The 13,339-nt window shown below is 47.2% G+C and overlaps 1 protein-coding gene across 1 annotated transcript in view; it reads right to left on the bottom strand.

Annotated features, from left to right (window-relative positions):
* Positions 1-13,339, bottom strand: part of invs (inversin) — an 82,973-nt gene that overhangs the window by 54,801 nt on the left and 14,833 nt on the right. Inside the window, exons 3-4 of the mRNA XM_088928857.1 lie at positions 1,725-1,845; positions 15-181 (exon numbers count right to left, since the gene is read on the bottom strand). Of these exons, the coding sequence (XP_088784983.1) occupies positions 15-181; positions 1,725-1,845 (288 nt within the window). The remainder of the gene's footprint in view (positions 1-14; positions 182-1,724; positions 1,846-13,339) is intronic.

Here is a 13,339-nt window from a genome sequence, read left to right as displayed (position 1 = left end):
GCGGCGAGACTGACCTTCTGTGCCGCCAGGTGGAGGGCTGTTCTCTGGCTGCGGTCGGCCTTGTTGACGTGGGCCCCGGCTTTCAGCAGCGTCTCGGCGCAGTCCAGCCGGTCGGCCAGCACGCAGTACATCAGGGGGGTGCGCCCAAACTGGTCCTCCCTGTCCCGCAGAGACAGATCCGCTGCAGGGCCACAGACACGGTTAGAAAACGTCAGAAGGGCTGCAGCTCCCTCTCTCTCTCAAAAAGGAAAAAGAAACCGTCAAGCCTTTCGTTTCCATGCGCAGTCCGTACAACCTGCGTCCGAGTTGAAGAAGTCAGGCCTCTACCACTTACACGATCAGAATGAGCTTTTGAAACAGGATTTTCCATGTGAGAACTCTGCCTCTCCTCCTTATGAGTCAAAAAGGGTCAATCCTCCCCTTTAGTGTAGAGTGGCACTGTATTTTCCCTGTGTGCTGTATGTGGCCGTCTCTTATACGAGCGACTGATCCCAACTGCAGCTGCGCGCTGCGTCAACCATGGATGTAACAAAAAAAAGCCTCCTTTCTCAGAAGTCTCAGTACATCCTAAATCCAGAACCACAGGGATTTAATAATAATAATAATAATAATAATAATAATTACACTTATATAGAGTTTTTCTGGACACTCCACTCAAAGTGCTTTACAGGTAATGGGGACTCTCCTCCACCACCACCAATGTGCAGCCCCACCTGGATGATGCACCAGAACGCTCACCACAAACCAGCTATCAGTGGGGAGGAGGACAGAGTGATGAAGCCAATTCATAGATGGGGATTATTAGGCCATGACTGGTAAAGGCCAGGGGGAAATTTGTCCAGGATGCTGGGGTTACACCCCTATTTTTTCGGGAAATGCCCTGGGATATTTAATGACCACAGAGAGTCAGGACCTTGGTTTTACGTCTCATCTAAAGGACAGCGCATTTTTACAGTTTAGTGTCTTCGTCAGTATACTTGGGCCTTAGGACCCACATACACCTTTCCCAGCAGCAACCTTAGTTTTTCCCAGGAGGTCTCCCATCCAGGTACTGACCAGGCTCACACCTGCTGAGCTTCAGTGGGCTGCCAGTTGTGAATTGCAGGGTGATATGGCTGCTGGCATTTCTCAGGGAGAGAGGGAACTCATCATCAGGAAACACGGGTGTGAACTGGTAGACCATACACATACACGCCTATGCACACGTCTACAGAGCAGCCGCTGTGTTCTGCCATCAACACCATTCCCCTCACACGAGCCCTGGGCCAGATCAGGCTCATCAACAGCTGGAGGGTTCTTGGAAATGTCAGAGCTGGATAACAATAATTTATCAGATCGGGATTAAACCCCTTTATTTTTAGCTGTGCACATAATAAACGTTTGAGCACTACGGTCAAGGCTGGGTGAGTCCTACAGTAACTAGTTGCTCCTCCTGCCGACAGTCTCTGTGTTCTGTGTTGCCATGTCAGCCCTGCAGGCAAACGGCGCTGGGACTGTGGACGAGCCACAGGAGACAGAGTCCCTGAGGAGGGCTTTACAGACTGGGCTACAGGGCGTCTGAAGAAGGCACAGCAGGGAAGGTGAAGGTTCAGGGGGTCAGCGGATGAGTTCGGGTTTGGTGTCGGGATGCTGGGAGAGAGGAGAGAGGGTGGCGAGAGTGTGTGTGTGTGCTGGGTGGGCGAGCGGCAGGGGGGTCAGAGTTCAGCGGGGGCAGGGTGACTGACCTGTGATGAGCCTGTGGAGGGCACTTCGGTCTCCATTGACAGCGGCAGCGTGGACCTGTGAGCCCAGTGGGGGGGCACCGAGGAGGGGGGTGTCCGCAGGAGACAGGGGCAGCAGGGCTGCCTGCAACACATACAAAAACACACCGTTACACGCGAGACACGCAAGTGCACACACAAAGGGAACCTCAAGACACGCACAGCTTGGCTCAAGGAAGCTTGGAGCATGACGTAACACCCACCTGCCTCAAGCCCATCACTCTTCTTTTGCACAGTATCAAACAGGATTTTATTGGAACAGTGGGTAACTGTCGTGGCCAGCAGCCATGTCACCCTGCAACTCACAACTGGCAGCCCACTGAAGCTCAGCAGGTGTGAGCCTGGTCAGTACCTGGATGGGAGACCTCCTGGGAAAAACTAAGGTTGCTGCTGGAAGAGGTGTTAGTGGGGCCAGCAGGGGGCGCTCACCCTGCGGTCCAGGTGGGTCCTAATGCCCCAGTATAGTGACGGGGACACTATACTGTAAACAAGCGCCTTCTTTCGGATGCTTAAACTGCAGGTAAAACTGAGGTTCTGACTCTCTGTGGTCAGTAAAAATCCCAGGGTGTTTCTCGAAAAGAGTAGGGGTGTAACCCTGGCGTTCTGGCCAAATTTCCTATGCCTCCTAATAATCCTCCTCTATGAATTTGCTACATTACTTTGTTCTCCTCCCCCCCAACTCCGACGGCAGGCGGAGCGACGTGCCGGTTGGAGTTTTCTCGATCGCATTTAATGGCAACGTCAGCTCAAAGATTTGGTTCAAACCACCAAATGGACCCGGGCACAGAACACGCAACAGGAAGGACACGTGGGAAATCCACCAACAGCAGAATGTGCCTGTGAGATCCACGAGGCGCGGGAATCTCTCACTGGGCAGCAGGCCTCCCTTTGCTCATGTTTTATTCATCCCTCATCAATACTGCAGCAGGCTGGGGTTCTGGGGGCTCCCAGCCCAGTGGTTCCCCATAGCCAGAGGAGAAATCAATTAGAGATTTGGCTGAGTCATCTCTCTCTCTCTCACACTCTCTCACACACACACACACACACACACACACACACACACACACACACACGGCCAGGCCAGCACACACAAGAGATTTCATCGGCGCTAAGCTGTTGTCATCCCCGTCCACTGCCCCCTCAGAACAAAACTGTCATCGCTCAGCTAGCAGACCCTCAGCACAGAGGGAGCCTTCACCACTTTAGAGGTTTCTTCTGCTGGAGAGACTGGTGGAGCCATACAGAATTCCACTGCACCACAGCAAGCCCGATGCAAGCCAGTCTGCGCCGTAGGGGTAGGCCCTATGCTGCCACACAGACAAGCTGAGAAAGGCATACAGCTTCCTCGCCAATTAACACGGCGATGAGAACTGTCCTGGCCCTCCGCAGTACGGAGCCAACCAGAAAGACTTGAGGCGCACATCATCAGGGACATCAGGGGCTGGAAACAGATTCGAGGGGCACCTTCAAGCTACTGGGAAACCGTACAGAATTTGGGAATTGGGAACGTAGTGGACTGGGGGGGGGGCCAAGCTGAGCTTGGAAGCTCATAAGCGGACTTCTGTGTCACCGTATCACACTTAAACAGACGGGGGTCCGGACTCACTGCACCAATCGCACATTTTCAAGCCACGACATCACCGACGGCCTCGTGTCTGTCGGAGGGCTCTCCCGGTCAGCTCATATAAAGCCTCTCCGCCGCGGAGAAGCCCGCCTCCGCGGCGCAAGGCTGCGTGCCGGGAATGTCCCCCCACGGAGGCCGCGCCGTGAGGCCCACCCTTTGGAACCTGCAGAGCGGCGTTTGAGCAATCCGCCAAATTCCGGCAAGGAGCCACTCGTTTCATTCTGCAGCACCGCCTGGCGGGGGTGACCGTGGGCTCGTAATTGAGCTCTATAAAACCCAGCAAAGGCAGACATTATGTGCACAGTGGTGCTTTAAAAACAGGGCGGCAATCCCGGAGCAGGGGGCAACAGCACTGGCAGCCTTCAGCTGAGCGCAGGGCATTCCCCACAATCTTTTTGATGATGGTTTCATGGTTCCTAATGAGCAGACAGAGAGGAAGAGAGAGAGAGAGAGAGAGAGGGTGCATCCATCATAATGACACCACTCTACGCACACAAAGGCATTAGAGCCCTCAGATAGGCAACGCTGTAATTATCGAGCACAAAGACGAGAGAGGCTGCTGGAAGGAGCTGAGGCTGTGGGCGGACGAGCTCCTGTGGGCTAGGGCCTCCGTTCAAAGCTCATTAGCCTGGAGAAGCGGGCTGAGCGAGCGCTGCCTGACCCTCCGCAAGGCCCTGCTTACAACTGGCGGCGCCAGCGCGACCGAGTGGCTTTTCCGGCACACTTGGAGCGAGGCAATGGGTTTTTAAACACTTTCAATTTGACGCACTTTTGAATAGCGCAATCAAATGTATGCAGCCTGATCGATCCCCCCCCCAAAAAAAAATACAAGTTGGGAGAAAAGTAGCACTCTTCCTAAAGTTCACGTGGGATCCAAAATACAGCCACGAGGTTAAAAAAATGTCGAAGAACTAGGGCCATCCAAGCACCGGCTCGGGGCCTCCCGACTTCCTGTTTGGCTCAATCGCTGCGGCGTTGCCCTGCGCTGTGCCAAAAATGAGCGCGGGGGGCGTTGCTTTTCTTTAATTCTGGGGTATGGCAGGGCAGAGCCAGTGTCAGGAGCACAAAGATGAGCAGCGGCTCTTACGACAAGGGCTCCTGGAAAGGTGCTGGAAAGTCGGCAGCACGCTTTGCCTCGGTGTCCGAGATGCCGTGAAAATGAGAGAGAAAGCGGAGGAGCTGAAAACACTCTGTGGGGGAGGCTCTCGGATTGAAAGAAACGTGCAGAAGGTGGCCCAGCACAGCCTTGTCCCTGGTATCCCTCGGCAGCTGATCTCGGGATGAGTCGTCATTACAGCAGGGCCACTCTTTATCTTTTACCCCTACGAACACACAGGCTTGTAAGGGAAGTTTACCACGGAAACAAAAAGACAAAAGCTAGAAAAGGTCATTCCGGAAAGAGCTTTGAGTGCCTCACCACAGACTGGCAGAGCACGGTCTGTTGAACCCTCAGCAATCAGGTCTGCCCGACTCCCCCGCCCCCCCAGCTCGTGCTGTGCCAGCCCGGCCAGGTCAGGGCTGGGAACGCCACTGCATTCCTTATTTCCCTGAAAGCTGTGGGAAGTGGATTCAGAAACCTTCCTGAATGCAATTACTGCCTGCCGGGGTGGCATTCCGACAGGTAATTACCAATCCCATTGAACATTCTCACGTTCCTCTGCGGAGAACAGGAGTACTGAGCGGCCCGGCCCTTCCAGTCTGACACGGGCACAGGCATCGTCGCAGGGGGGCTAATTGGGGTGAGTTGTTTTGCCAGACTCTGGAATTAATGGGCCTGTTTAACAGCCCCCATTGATAAAATGGGTCGACCGCTCTTAAGCTTTTATTGACCAGTTAAGGGAAATACACGTCAAACTTAACACGTTTATTTGGCCTGAAATAACAAACATCCCCCCAATTAGCTTTTCGGTACAGCTCTGTTGTTTTTTTAAAGATTGTTCTTTAAATAATTATTTGAATAAATGTTAGACATTGTGGTGTCTGTGAATTCACATAATGAGGGTTCTTACAGTCCCCTGATCACAATAAAGACCAAAGTGAGGTTTGGGGGTTTTCAGGCTTAAAGCAGGGTGAGTGGTGTACTCAGCAAGTGTTTTTTTTTTCATTAGACTTGTGCTTTATAACCTAACAGTCTCTGTGTTTACAGCCTCACTTTTGTCAGAAACAATCTTCCCTGTTTAATAATAATTGCTTATACTTATATAGCGCTTTTCTGGACACTCCACTCAAAGCGCTTTACAGGTAATGGGGACTCCCCTCCACCAACACCAATGTGCAGCATCCACTGTTTACTCACTCTCGGGCTTCATGAACAGTGCTAATACAAGAAGAGGCACTCACACCAGTTTTTATGGCAACAATTAACCTACCAGTATCTCTTTGGACTGCGGGAGGAAACTGGAGCACCAAATAATTAAGGGAGAACATGCAAACTCCACACAGATAGCACCCCCATTTCTGGAATGGAACCCAGGTCCCCACTGCTGAGTGAGAGCCATGTTAACCACTGTGCCACTATCCCAACCCCATACATTTTTTTGAAAATTAATATTTTATTTGCTTGCTTATTATTAATTAACCTGCCTGCTTAAACTGAAGAATGTTATATTTGAGAGTTGTTATATGCCAGCAGAACAGCAAAAAAAAATAATATCAAAAACTAAAAAATGTTGATCACAGATGTTAATCACAGAATGAATATTTGGTGGAAGTATCTTTGGTAGCAACTAAAGTTACCAGTCTTTGAATACTTCCGCAAGGCAGTATATATATTGACTACAAGTACTGCAATGTAATATATTGTTAGAAGCTGGGGGGGGGGGGGTGTCATTTACTGTTAACATAATATTGCACTACTCAAGGCCTTATGCAGACAATAGGCATCATTTGCCTAGCTCCAGGAGGGCTGAGAGGCAGGCATTATCTGGTTTACTCTGGTGAACTAACGTCATGGAAAAATAATTAGAGTACAAACACAGCACAATCAAACAGGAAAAACAAAAGGAAGACAGAAACAGAGAAGACGTAGAAAGAAGAAAGGAGCACAATCACTCTCACCTTCCCCTAAGCTTGTGCTATGCGAGAGGACTTTGTTCCGATCAGTCTTGAAGACAAGATTCTAAGTAATCGGAACCTTCTCATAGAGAGCTCACTGTTCTGTTTTAGGAAATTCCGATTTCCAGTACTGTGGTGATGCATTTTTAGAATAGGGAGATTGATTATTATTTATTTTCCAGAATCCATGTTATAGGAAGGGACATTTAGTGCTGGGTCATATTCTTTTTTTTTTTAGGATACAGGGCATGTCTCTTGTTTTAGACTATCAAGGGTTAAAGACTATCACTGGATTGCAGTTTATAAGGTTTGAAATCTGGGTCTGTAAAATGTAGGCCTCAGAGATGTTTCGTGTCTATGCGTTTTTGTTTAATGTTGTGTGTTATATTATTTCGTTCTTAAATATTTGTCAATTTATCACGTTTTGACTCTGATTGCTCTTTCGTCAGAACTGTGCTAGAGAACATAAAGAACTCATCAGTCAGAAGTTACATGCCTCAATTAGTTACGTACCGCTCATGTACATTTAGATATTTTTTAAATGTCCTGTTCTCACCCCTATTTTGTAATAATATATCTTTACATACATGTTTCCATATGAATGTTTTAACCAAAAATGGGCAACAAACACAACTAGCTTAACATTTTTTTTATAAAACCAAGTCAGAGACACGTGCAGTGGGGAAGATGGCATAATAATGAGGGACTTCAATTTCTGTAACAGAGACAGGGGACACACAAGCTGTAATGATGAAACCGATGTTATCGGTTGCTTTGTAAAGCGGAGGTGAGGAGGAGGTTCTTGAACTGTCACAGACTTTTCAAACAACCAAGATGATGGGTGAGAAGAACAGAGGCATGAGGAACTCTGGTTATCTTTCAAGGTGTTTTTTTCAAAATATTACCGGTATAGTATAGAATTACGATCTATAGTTTCATAAAAGTAGATGGAAAGAATAACACCATTTAAGAGAGCAACCTGGAATAAAATGATATTGCAAGCAGTACATTTTAAACCCGTAAACTTAGTGAATGAACAAATCTGACTCTAAAATAAGAACATTCTAGAGAACAGTGGCCTAAAAGGCAGAATGGATCAATTAAAAATAACTGCTGAAAGAGGACACCTTGTACACAAGTAGGAGCAACTAATACTTAAAATAATGTCAGCACACATTACAATTACAGATATTAGAAAGCCTGAGCACAAGAAAGGACACTGCTACAGACCCTAAAACGAATATGAACATTTTTTCAATACTACAAAAAACAAAATTGCAGCAGAAGAATGAAATTAAATCATCACCTGGAAAAAATGATTTAATTATAACAAGTTGAAAGAGATGATCATATTTGATGAATAACACATTGTCACATGTCTCAAGTTAAAGAAGCATACACTCTATGTCTCAATGCAGAGACCAGTGTGTTACACAGGTACTAAAAGTATTTTAAAGAACACTTGCTGAAGAGCATTACCATCACAATCAACGAAAAGGGGGTTATTCATCGCCCAATAAACGGAATCTTTCGTCAGACACTTAGGGCACATGGACACATTAAGAAAAGAGCACACAATTATGGTCACCGACTTAAAGAAATGGCACTACTGCCTTCTACTGTTCAAAAACGAATGACCATAAGACTTACAGGCATGTAATAGACAGGTGTAAACACATTTTTTTAGTGTCAAACTCATTATGTGACATAACTACTGCAAATCCTGAAAGACACAAAGTCAGCTCAGCTGAGTATTTAGGACTCATCAATAAACTAAAAACCTGTGAACACAACCAAAAATGAAAGAGGAGATCCATTCAAGACTGAACATAGGTGGCACCACTTCATACAAAGAGACGAGCTACACGGCCCTGGCAATTTTAGCTGAACTCTCCTGAATCGTCTCCAGGAAAAAAGGTGGGATGGGATTCTTGGAACAACAAGATAATCGCAACAAATGAGACTGTACAATCAATTGTATTCTTATACAATTGGAATCCCAGTCACAGCTACTAACACGACCCAGACTCGAACCCGGGACCAAACTGGAACCGGTTGAGCCACTCAGAAAACCCCCCATAAGGTCTTTTGTAGATAATTACACACAATATTCATGCTAGAAAAATCCTCCAGAGTCTAGGTAGAAGTAATGCAATTACAATCCAGAGAATCAAGTCTCAAGGGACTTTGTATGACTTATACATAGACAGTAAGCACAGCAAACTAAAAATACCATGTATAAATGCGAAATGAAAAGAAAGAAAAAGATTCTGAACTGAAGGCCATCAAAAACACACGTACTGTAAGTTCTGAGGGGAAATTTAAAAGGGTCCACAGAGGCAGCACTTTTCATATGGTCAGGTAGGGTATTCAGAGAATGAGGGACTCCTGCTGAAAAGGCTCGGTCCCCTAGCGTATGCTGTGAGATCCTTGGAACGTTGAGAATCCTGGAGCCAGCGGAACAAAGGGAGCAGACTGGGGTGTGTGGGGACAGTAGATCTTGGAAGGTACACAGGAGACATGCAGTTCCTGGACGGTTTTTGAATGTGTTGGGCTGAATGGGACGCTTTCTGTTATTGGCTTTAGGTTGTGTGTTGGTATTGTATGTCTTAAGCTGTACGAGCTCAGCAAACCAAATTCCACACAGCCAGTTATTATGGCAATAAAGTGCTTAATCCGAACTTGGAGATGGCTGAAAGGTAACAAATGTGAGGAAGCTATTCTCCCATTCTTAAGTCCGACCCTCAGTGTTCTAACTGGCCCAGAAAAGGGCTGGCAGTCCTGTACTGTAGTAGAATGTGAGGTAAGACTCAATCCCTAATCCACCTGTACTTTGAGACTTGGAAGGAGCTGCTGTAGAACATGTCTATTAATACGTGTGCCTTTTCTCCCGCGCTGTGCATCTGATTTTGGGTCGTCTGTGAGCTTCTCTCACTCCAGACCAGAGGCCTCAAACAAGAGTTCCTGGAAGGATTCAGCATTTTCTGCTGAATTCTTTGTTTTACATTTTACACCAGTGATGTGCTTAACTCCTCCTTTCCTGGACATTTTGTATTAAACATGCTTTCAAGTTCTTTTGCAGTCTATGGCTTAAAGAGGAACTGCAGTCCCAATTTCTCAGACCATCTATGAAATCTCGGTCACAAAATCAATTCATTGATGGTATAGAAAAAATGTACACATTTCGAATTAAGCACAAAATGGTGAACTTTGTGAAAGTACTGTAAGTCGCCATGTTGTCGCAAACCCCAGATCTCGCCACAGGTAAGAGCAACAGTCTGTGAGAACTGTGACGTAAAACAGCCCTTCCTGCTCACTAGTCCCTGAAATGACTAATGTAACGGGATGTAAAAGCGTACAGGTTGTGCAGCAGACATTTCATCTCAGAAATGTGATCTGCATGCAAAGTTAACAAGAAAGTAGTACTTGTAGGCGAAAGTGTCTCAAAGTCGAGAGCAATATTTCTATCAGATTATAAGAGTTGTATTCATGGGCCTGCTTGTTCACAATGTCATAGGGCTGCTTCACGTCACCGGATCGTTTGTTGCGATATTCTGAATTGCAGAACACGGCACTGCACATACCTGGAAATTTAGTCTATTCTGTGGTGTAAATTGGAGGTTTTGCACGTTACTGTGTACATTTTACTTTTATTGTGGTTTGAAATGCACTCATCAATGCTGAAGCTTTCTAACGCCAAACTATGAAAATAGCACCGCAGTTCTCCTTTAAATATAAGTTACAGTAGTTTTCCATCTGAGACCAAAGGACACTTGACCATTTGGTCTGCAGTGTGGATGCACAACTTGACTTGAGAAAGGAGGACGGAGAGCTGAAATAGGAGAGTCTAAATTTAAAAATGAAACCCAGAGCCTGGCGCAGTTCCTCTGACAGCGTGGCGTGCGGCAGGAGACAAGAATTCTGAAACTGGTTCAGCTGAAAATCACATCTCTTTTTAGTTCCACTAAGAATAGTCTGTGGAGTTCATTCTCTAGTGACCCACTTTTGTTTAATCCCAAAAATGAACGTAACTAACGTGTCCGTTAATTAAAACGCACTCACCAAAGGGAAAAAAAAAATCATTGTTTTCATATTCGACGGCCACATACCATCAGCTGCTTAAAATAAAATCCCTTCAGCTTCCTGATTTGGATCCGTTAGCTTTATCGGTGACCTCAAAATAGTTTCTTGAAAGGAGGTTTCTTCCATTCAGGCAGAGGAATTAATGCGTTCTGATGTTCATTTCTTAAAACACTTTTTTTTCCCCCACACTGAGACTCCAGGAAACCAGGGTCATTCACACGTGAGGGAAAGGACAGCAAAACTAGGGCACTTTTTCTAAAAATACTTTTAAGGAGATTCCCACGGAAACCAAGTCAATGAGAAAGTACCTAAATTTGATTCATTTAACATGTTCGAGGAGGGACAAACTTAAGTTTTAACACCATACTTCAAATCTGCTTACAAAGAGCATACCGGGTCCAGGTCGTTTAAAAATGGCGTTAAAAAAGGAAAACCGAGACTACAAACCTGGAGTTTACTCATGTACGTGCTGCAGTTGAGTAAAGGCAAAGTGCCTCTCAACCACTGTAATTGCCCCGAGTAAGGGCACATTTTAGAAGAAACGCACAAGGGTTCAATACACACTCAGACCTGAGCGAACGCACTTTTTCTGGGGGTCTTGTTTGATCACACGGAGAAACCGAGATCCTTAATAAAGGATTGTTAAGCAATAACTGAGGGCGCTGCACTGTGCTCTAGGACTGGGGGGACACAGGCAGCCATGACGCCCACAGAGGTGCCCCGATTTCAGTTTGCCCGTCCGTGCCCACGTCACTCAGTGCCACGTTACTACAGCAATGTGCTCGTAGCGTGAGACCGGCTCCCTCGCAGCCCCCCCCCATGCCCGGCCCGCGCCGCGCCGCCCCCTCCAGCGCTGCAGCCGTTCTGGAATGCATTAGGGATTCACGCAAACGGCAGACGGGCTCCCGTGCCAACAGCAGGCGAGTTGAGCCCAGGGTTCACGTTTCTGATGTGTGCGGGCACTCTTCCAGCTGTCTGGCAGAGCGCAGGCAGAAAAAGAAAGAAAAAAAAGAGAGAGAGCTACCCCCCCCCCACCAGTTGCATTTTCTGGACTTTTTATTGGCAATCCAGCTGAATCAGGGCTTTGCAGGCCAAGCCATAAAAACACCCTGGTGCACAGCAGCTGGTGGCTCCGGGCCGCGGTGTGAAGCTGCTGCGTGGTGGGAATCTGGGAAACATTACGAGAAACGAGCAGAGAGGTCGAAAGTTGAAGGAGGAGGGATGAGATGATTAACCTCCTGCCTGCAGTGGCCAAGCCTGGTACACCCCCCTGGGCCAGGGGTCCCAAACTTCATTCCTAGAGGGCCAGTGTCCCGCCCAGTACACCTAGAGGGCGCTCTACTTCTGTTCCTAGTTCCCTGTGATTATTCATGTCTTTCCGGTGTCTTGTTGTGAAGCCTATTTACTTCCTGTGTCTGCTCTATTCCTGGCTCAGCATTGAGGGCACGGATGTCCTGAGACCCGCCTAGCACCAGGTCGCCCCACGTCCGTGACCTGAGGGCATAGGTTTCTATACCGACACCGTCTGACCCCCTGAGTCTGGGCTAACCCTCCTGTTGCCCCTTTTACACCTACGCATTGGGTCTCTACTGCTCTCCTGGTCATTCCACGGCTTGCCCTTCCGACATCTGCGACAGTCAGCTTCTGGTCTTTTGGTTTGTGTTAGAACCCGAGGAATCAATTCAACAATCAACTTAATTATTTTCTCAGACATCTTTAACTGAAGGTCTTTTTTCCCCCCCAACTTCAGAATCGATTTATTCTTCTGGTTGCACCCCTCCAATTTGGAATTGCCGACGGTGTGTTTTGCCCCGAACCCCACGACCGCACACGGGGGACGGGTGAATGAGGAAGAGGAAGCAGACTCCTCCAACTCCACCCGCCTTCCTGCCACATCATCATTTAAACATGCCACTGGCTGCAGCGCCCTCTACTGGGGAGGAGGCTCTGATTGGAAGAGAGGCACATCCCTCGCTGAGAGCGCCGCACTGCCTGCTGGGGCGCTGTGCTATTCACAGCGGAGGAGACCCCCCTGGATGATTCAACCCACCCTCCCCTTGGTGGCCTTAAGATGATTGCACCTCGCCTGTCGGGGAATCCCAGTCACAGCTACTAACACGACCCAGACTCGAACCCGGGACCAAACTGCAGCCACTCAGAAAACCCCCCATAAGGTCTTTTGTAGATAATTACACACAATATTCATGCTAGAAAAATCCCCCGGAGTCTAGGTAGAAGTAATGCAATTATAGCTAATTAACTGATTAATTAATTAATTTATTTGTTCGTTAGATCAACTTCAGTATGTGAATTCAAGTGCATCTTTTTCTAAGCTGCATGTTGTTTAACTTGCTGTTGCTGCTGCTGTTCTGTGTTCATGGTTTTGGTGTTTCCTTAATGTCTTTGTATTCTTTGTATTGGAGCATACATGTAAATATGCATTTCATTGCACTTGTGCATATGACAATAAACTGAACTGATCTCCCACACCCAGGAATTGAGTCTGATACCACAGCCCTGTAACACAGACTGGAAGAAACCGCTGTCTGACTTCAGACCAGTGGAGGAGCCATACTGGGCTAGACTGCTCTTCTTTTCTTACATCTGTAAGTGTCATAGACCTACAGTATCTTGTTTGGAGTGACAAGCTCTGGGCCCCCTTGAAAATTTCAGTGTAGGCACTGAAGTCGGACTAAAAAAACAATTATTATTGTTTTTGAAAAACTGAAAAACAATCATTCATGTCTGCTGTGGTAGAAACATGGAAGAAAACTGGGTTTCTACACAGAATGTGGACTTCAGGGCAACTAACCGTGTA

Source organism: Atractosteus spatula, chromosome 12 (genome assembly GCF_055471065.1).
Source record: "Atractosteus spatula isolate fAtrSpa1 chromosome 12, fAtrSpa1.hap1, whole genome shotgun sequence".
Taxonomy (NCBI): Eukaryota; Metazoa; Chordata; class Actinopteri; order Semionotiformes; family Lepisosteidae; genus Atractosteus; species Atractosteus spatula.
Note: the sequence above shows the minus strand (reverse complement) of the source record. Positions and strands in the feature narration are given on the sequence as shown.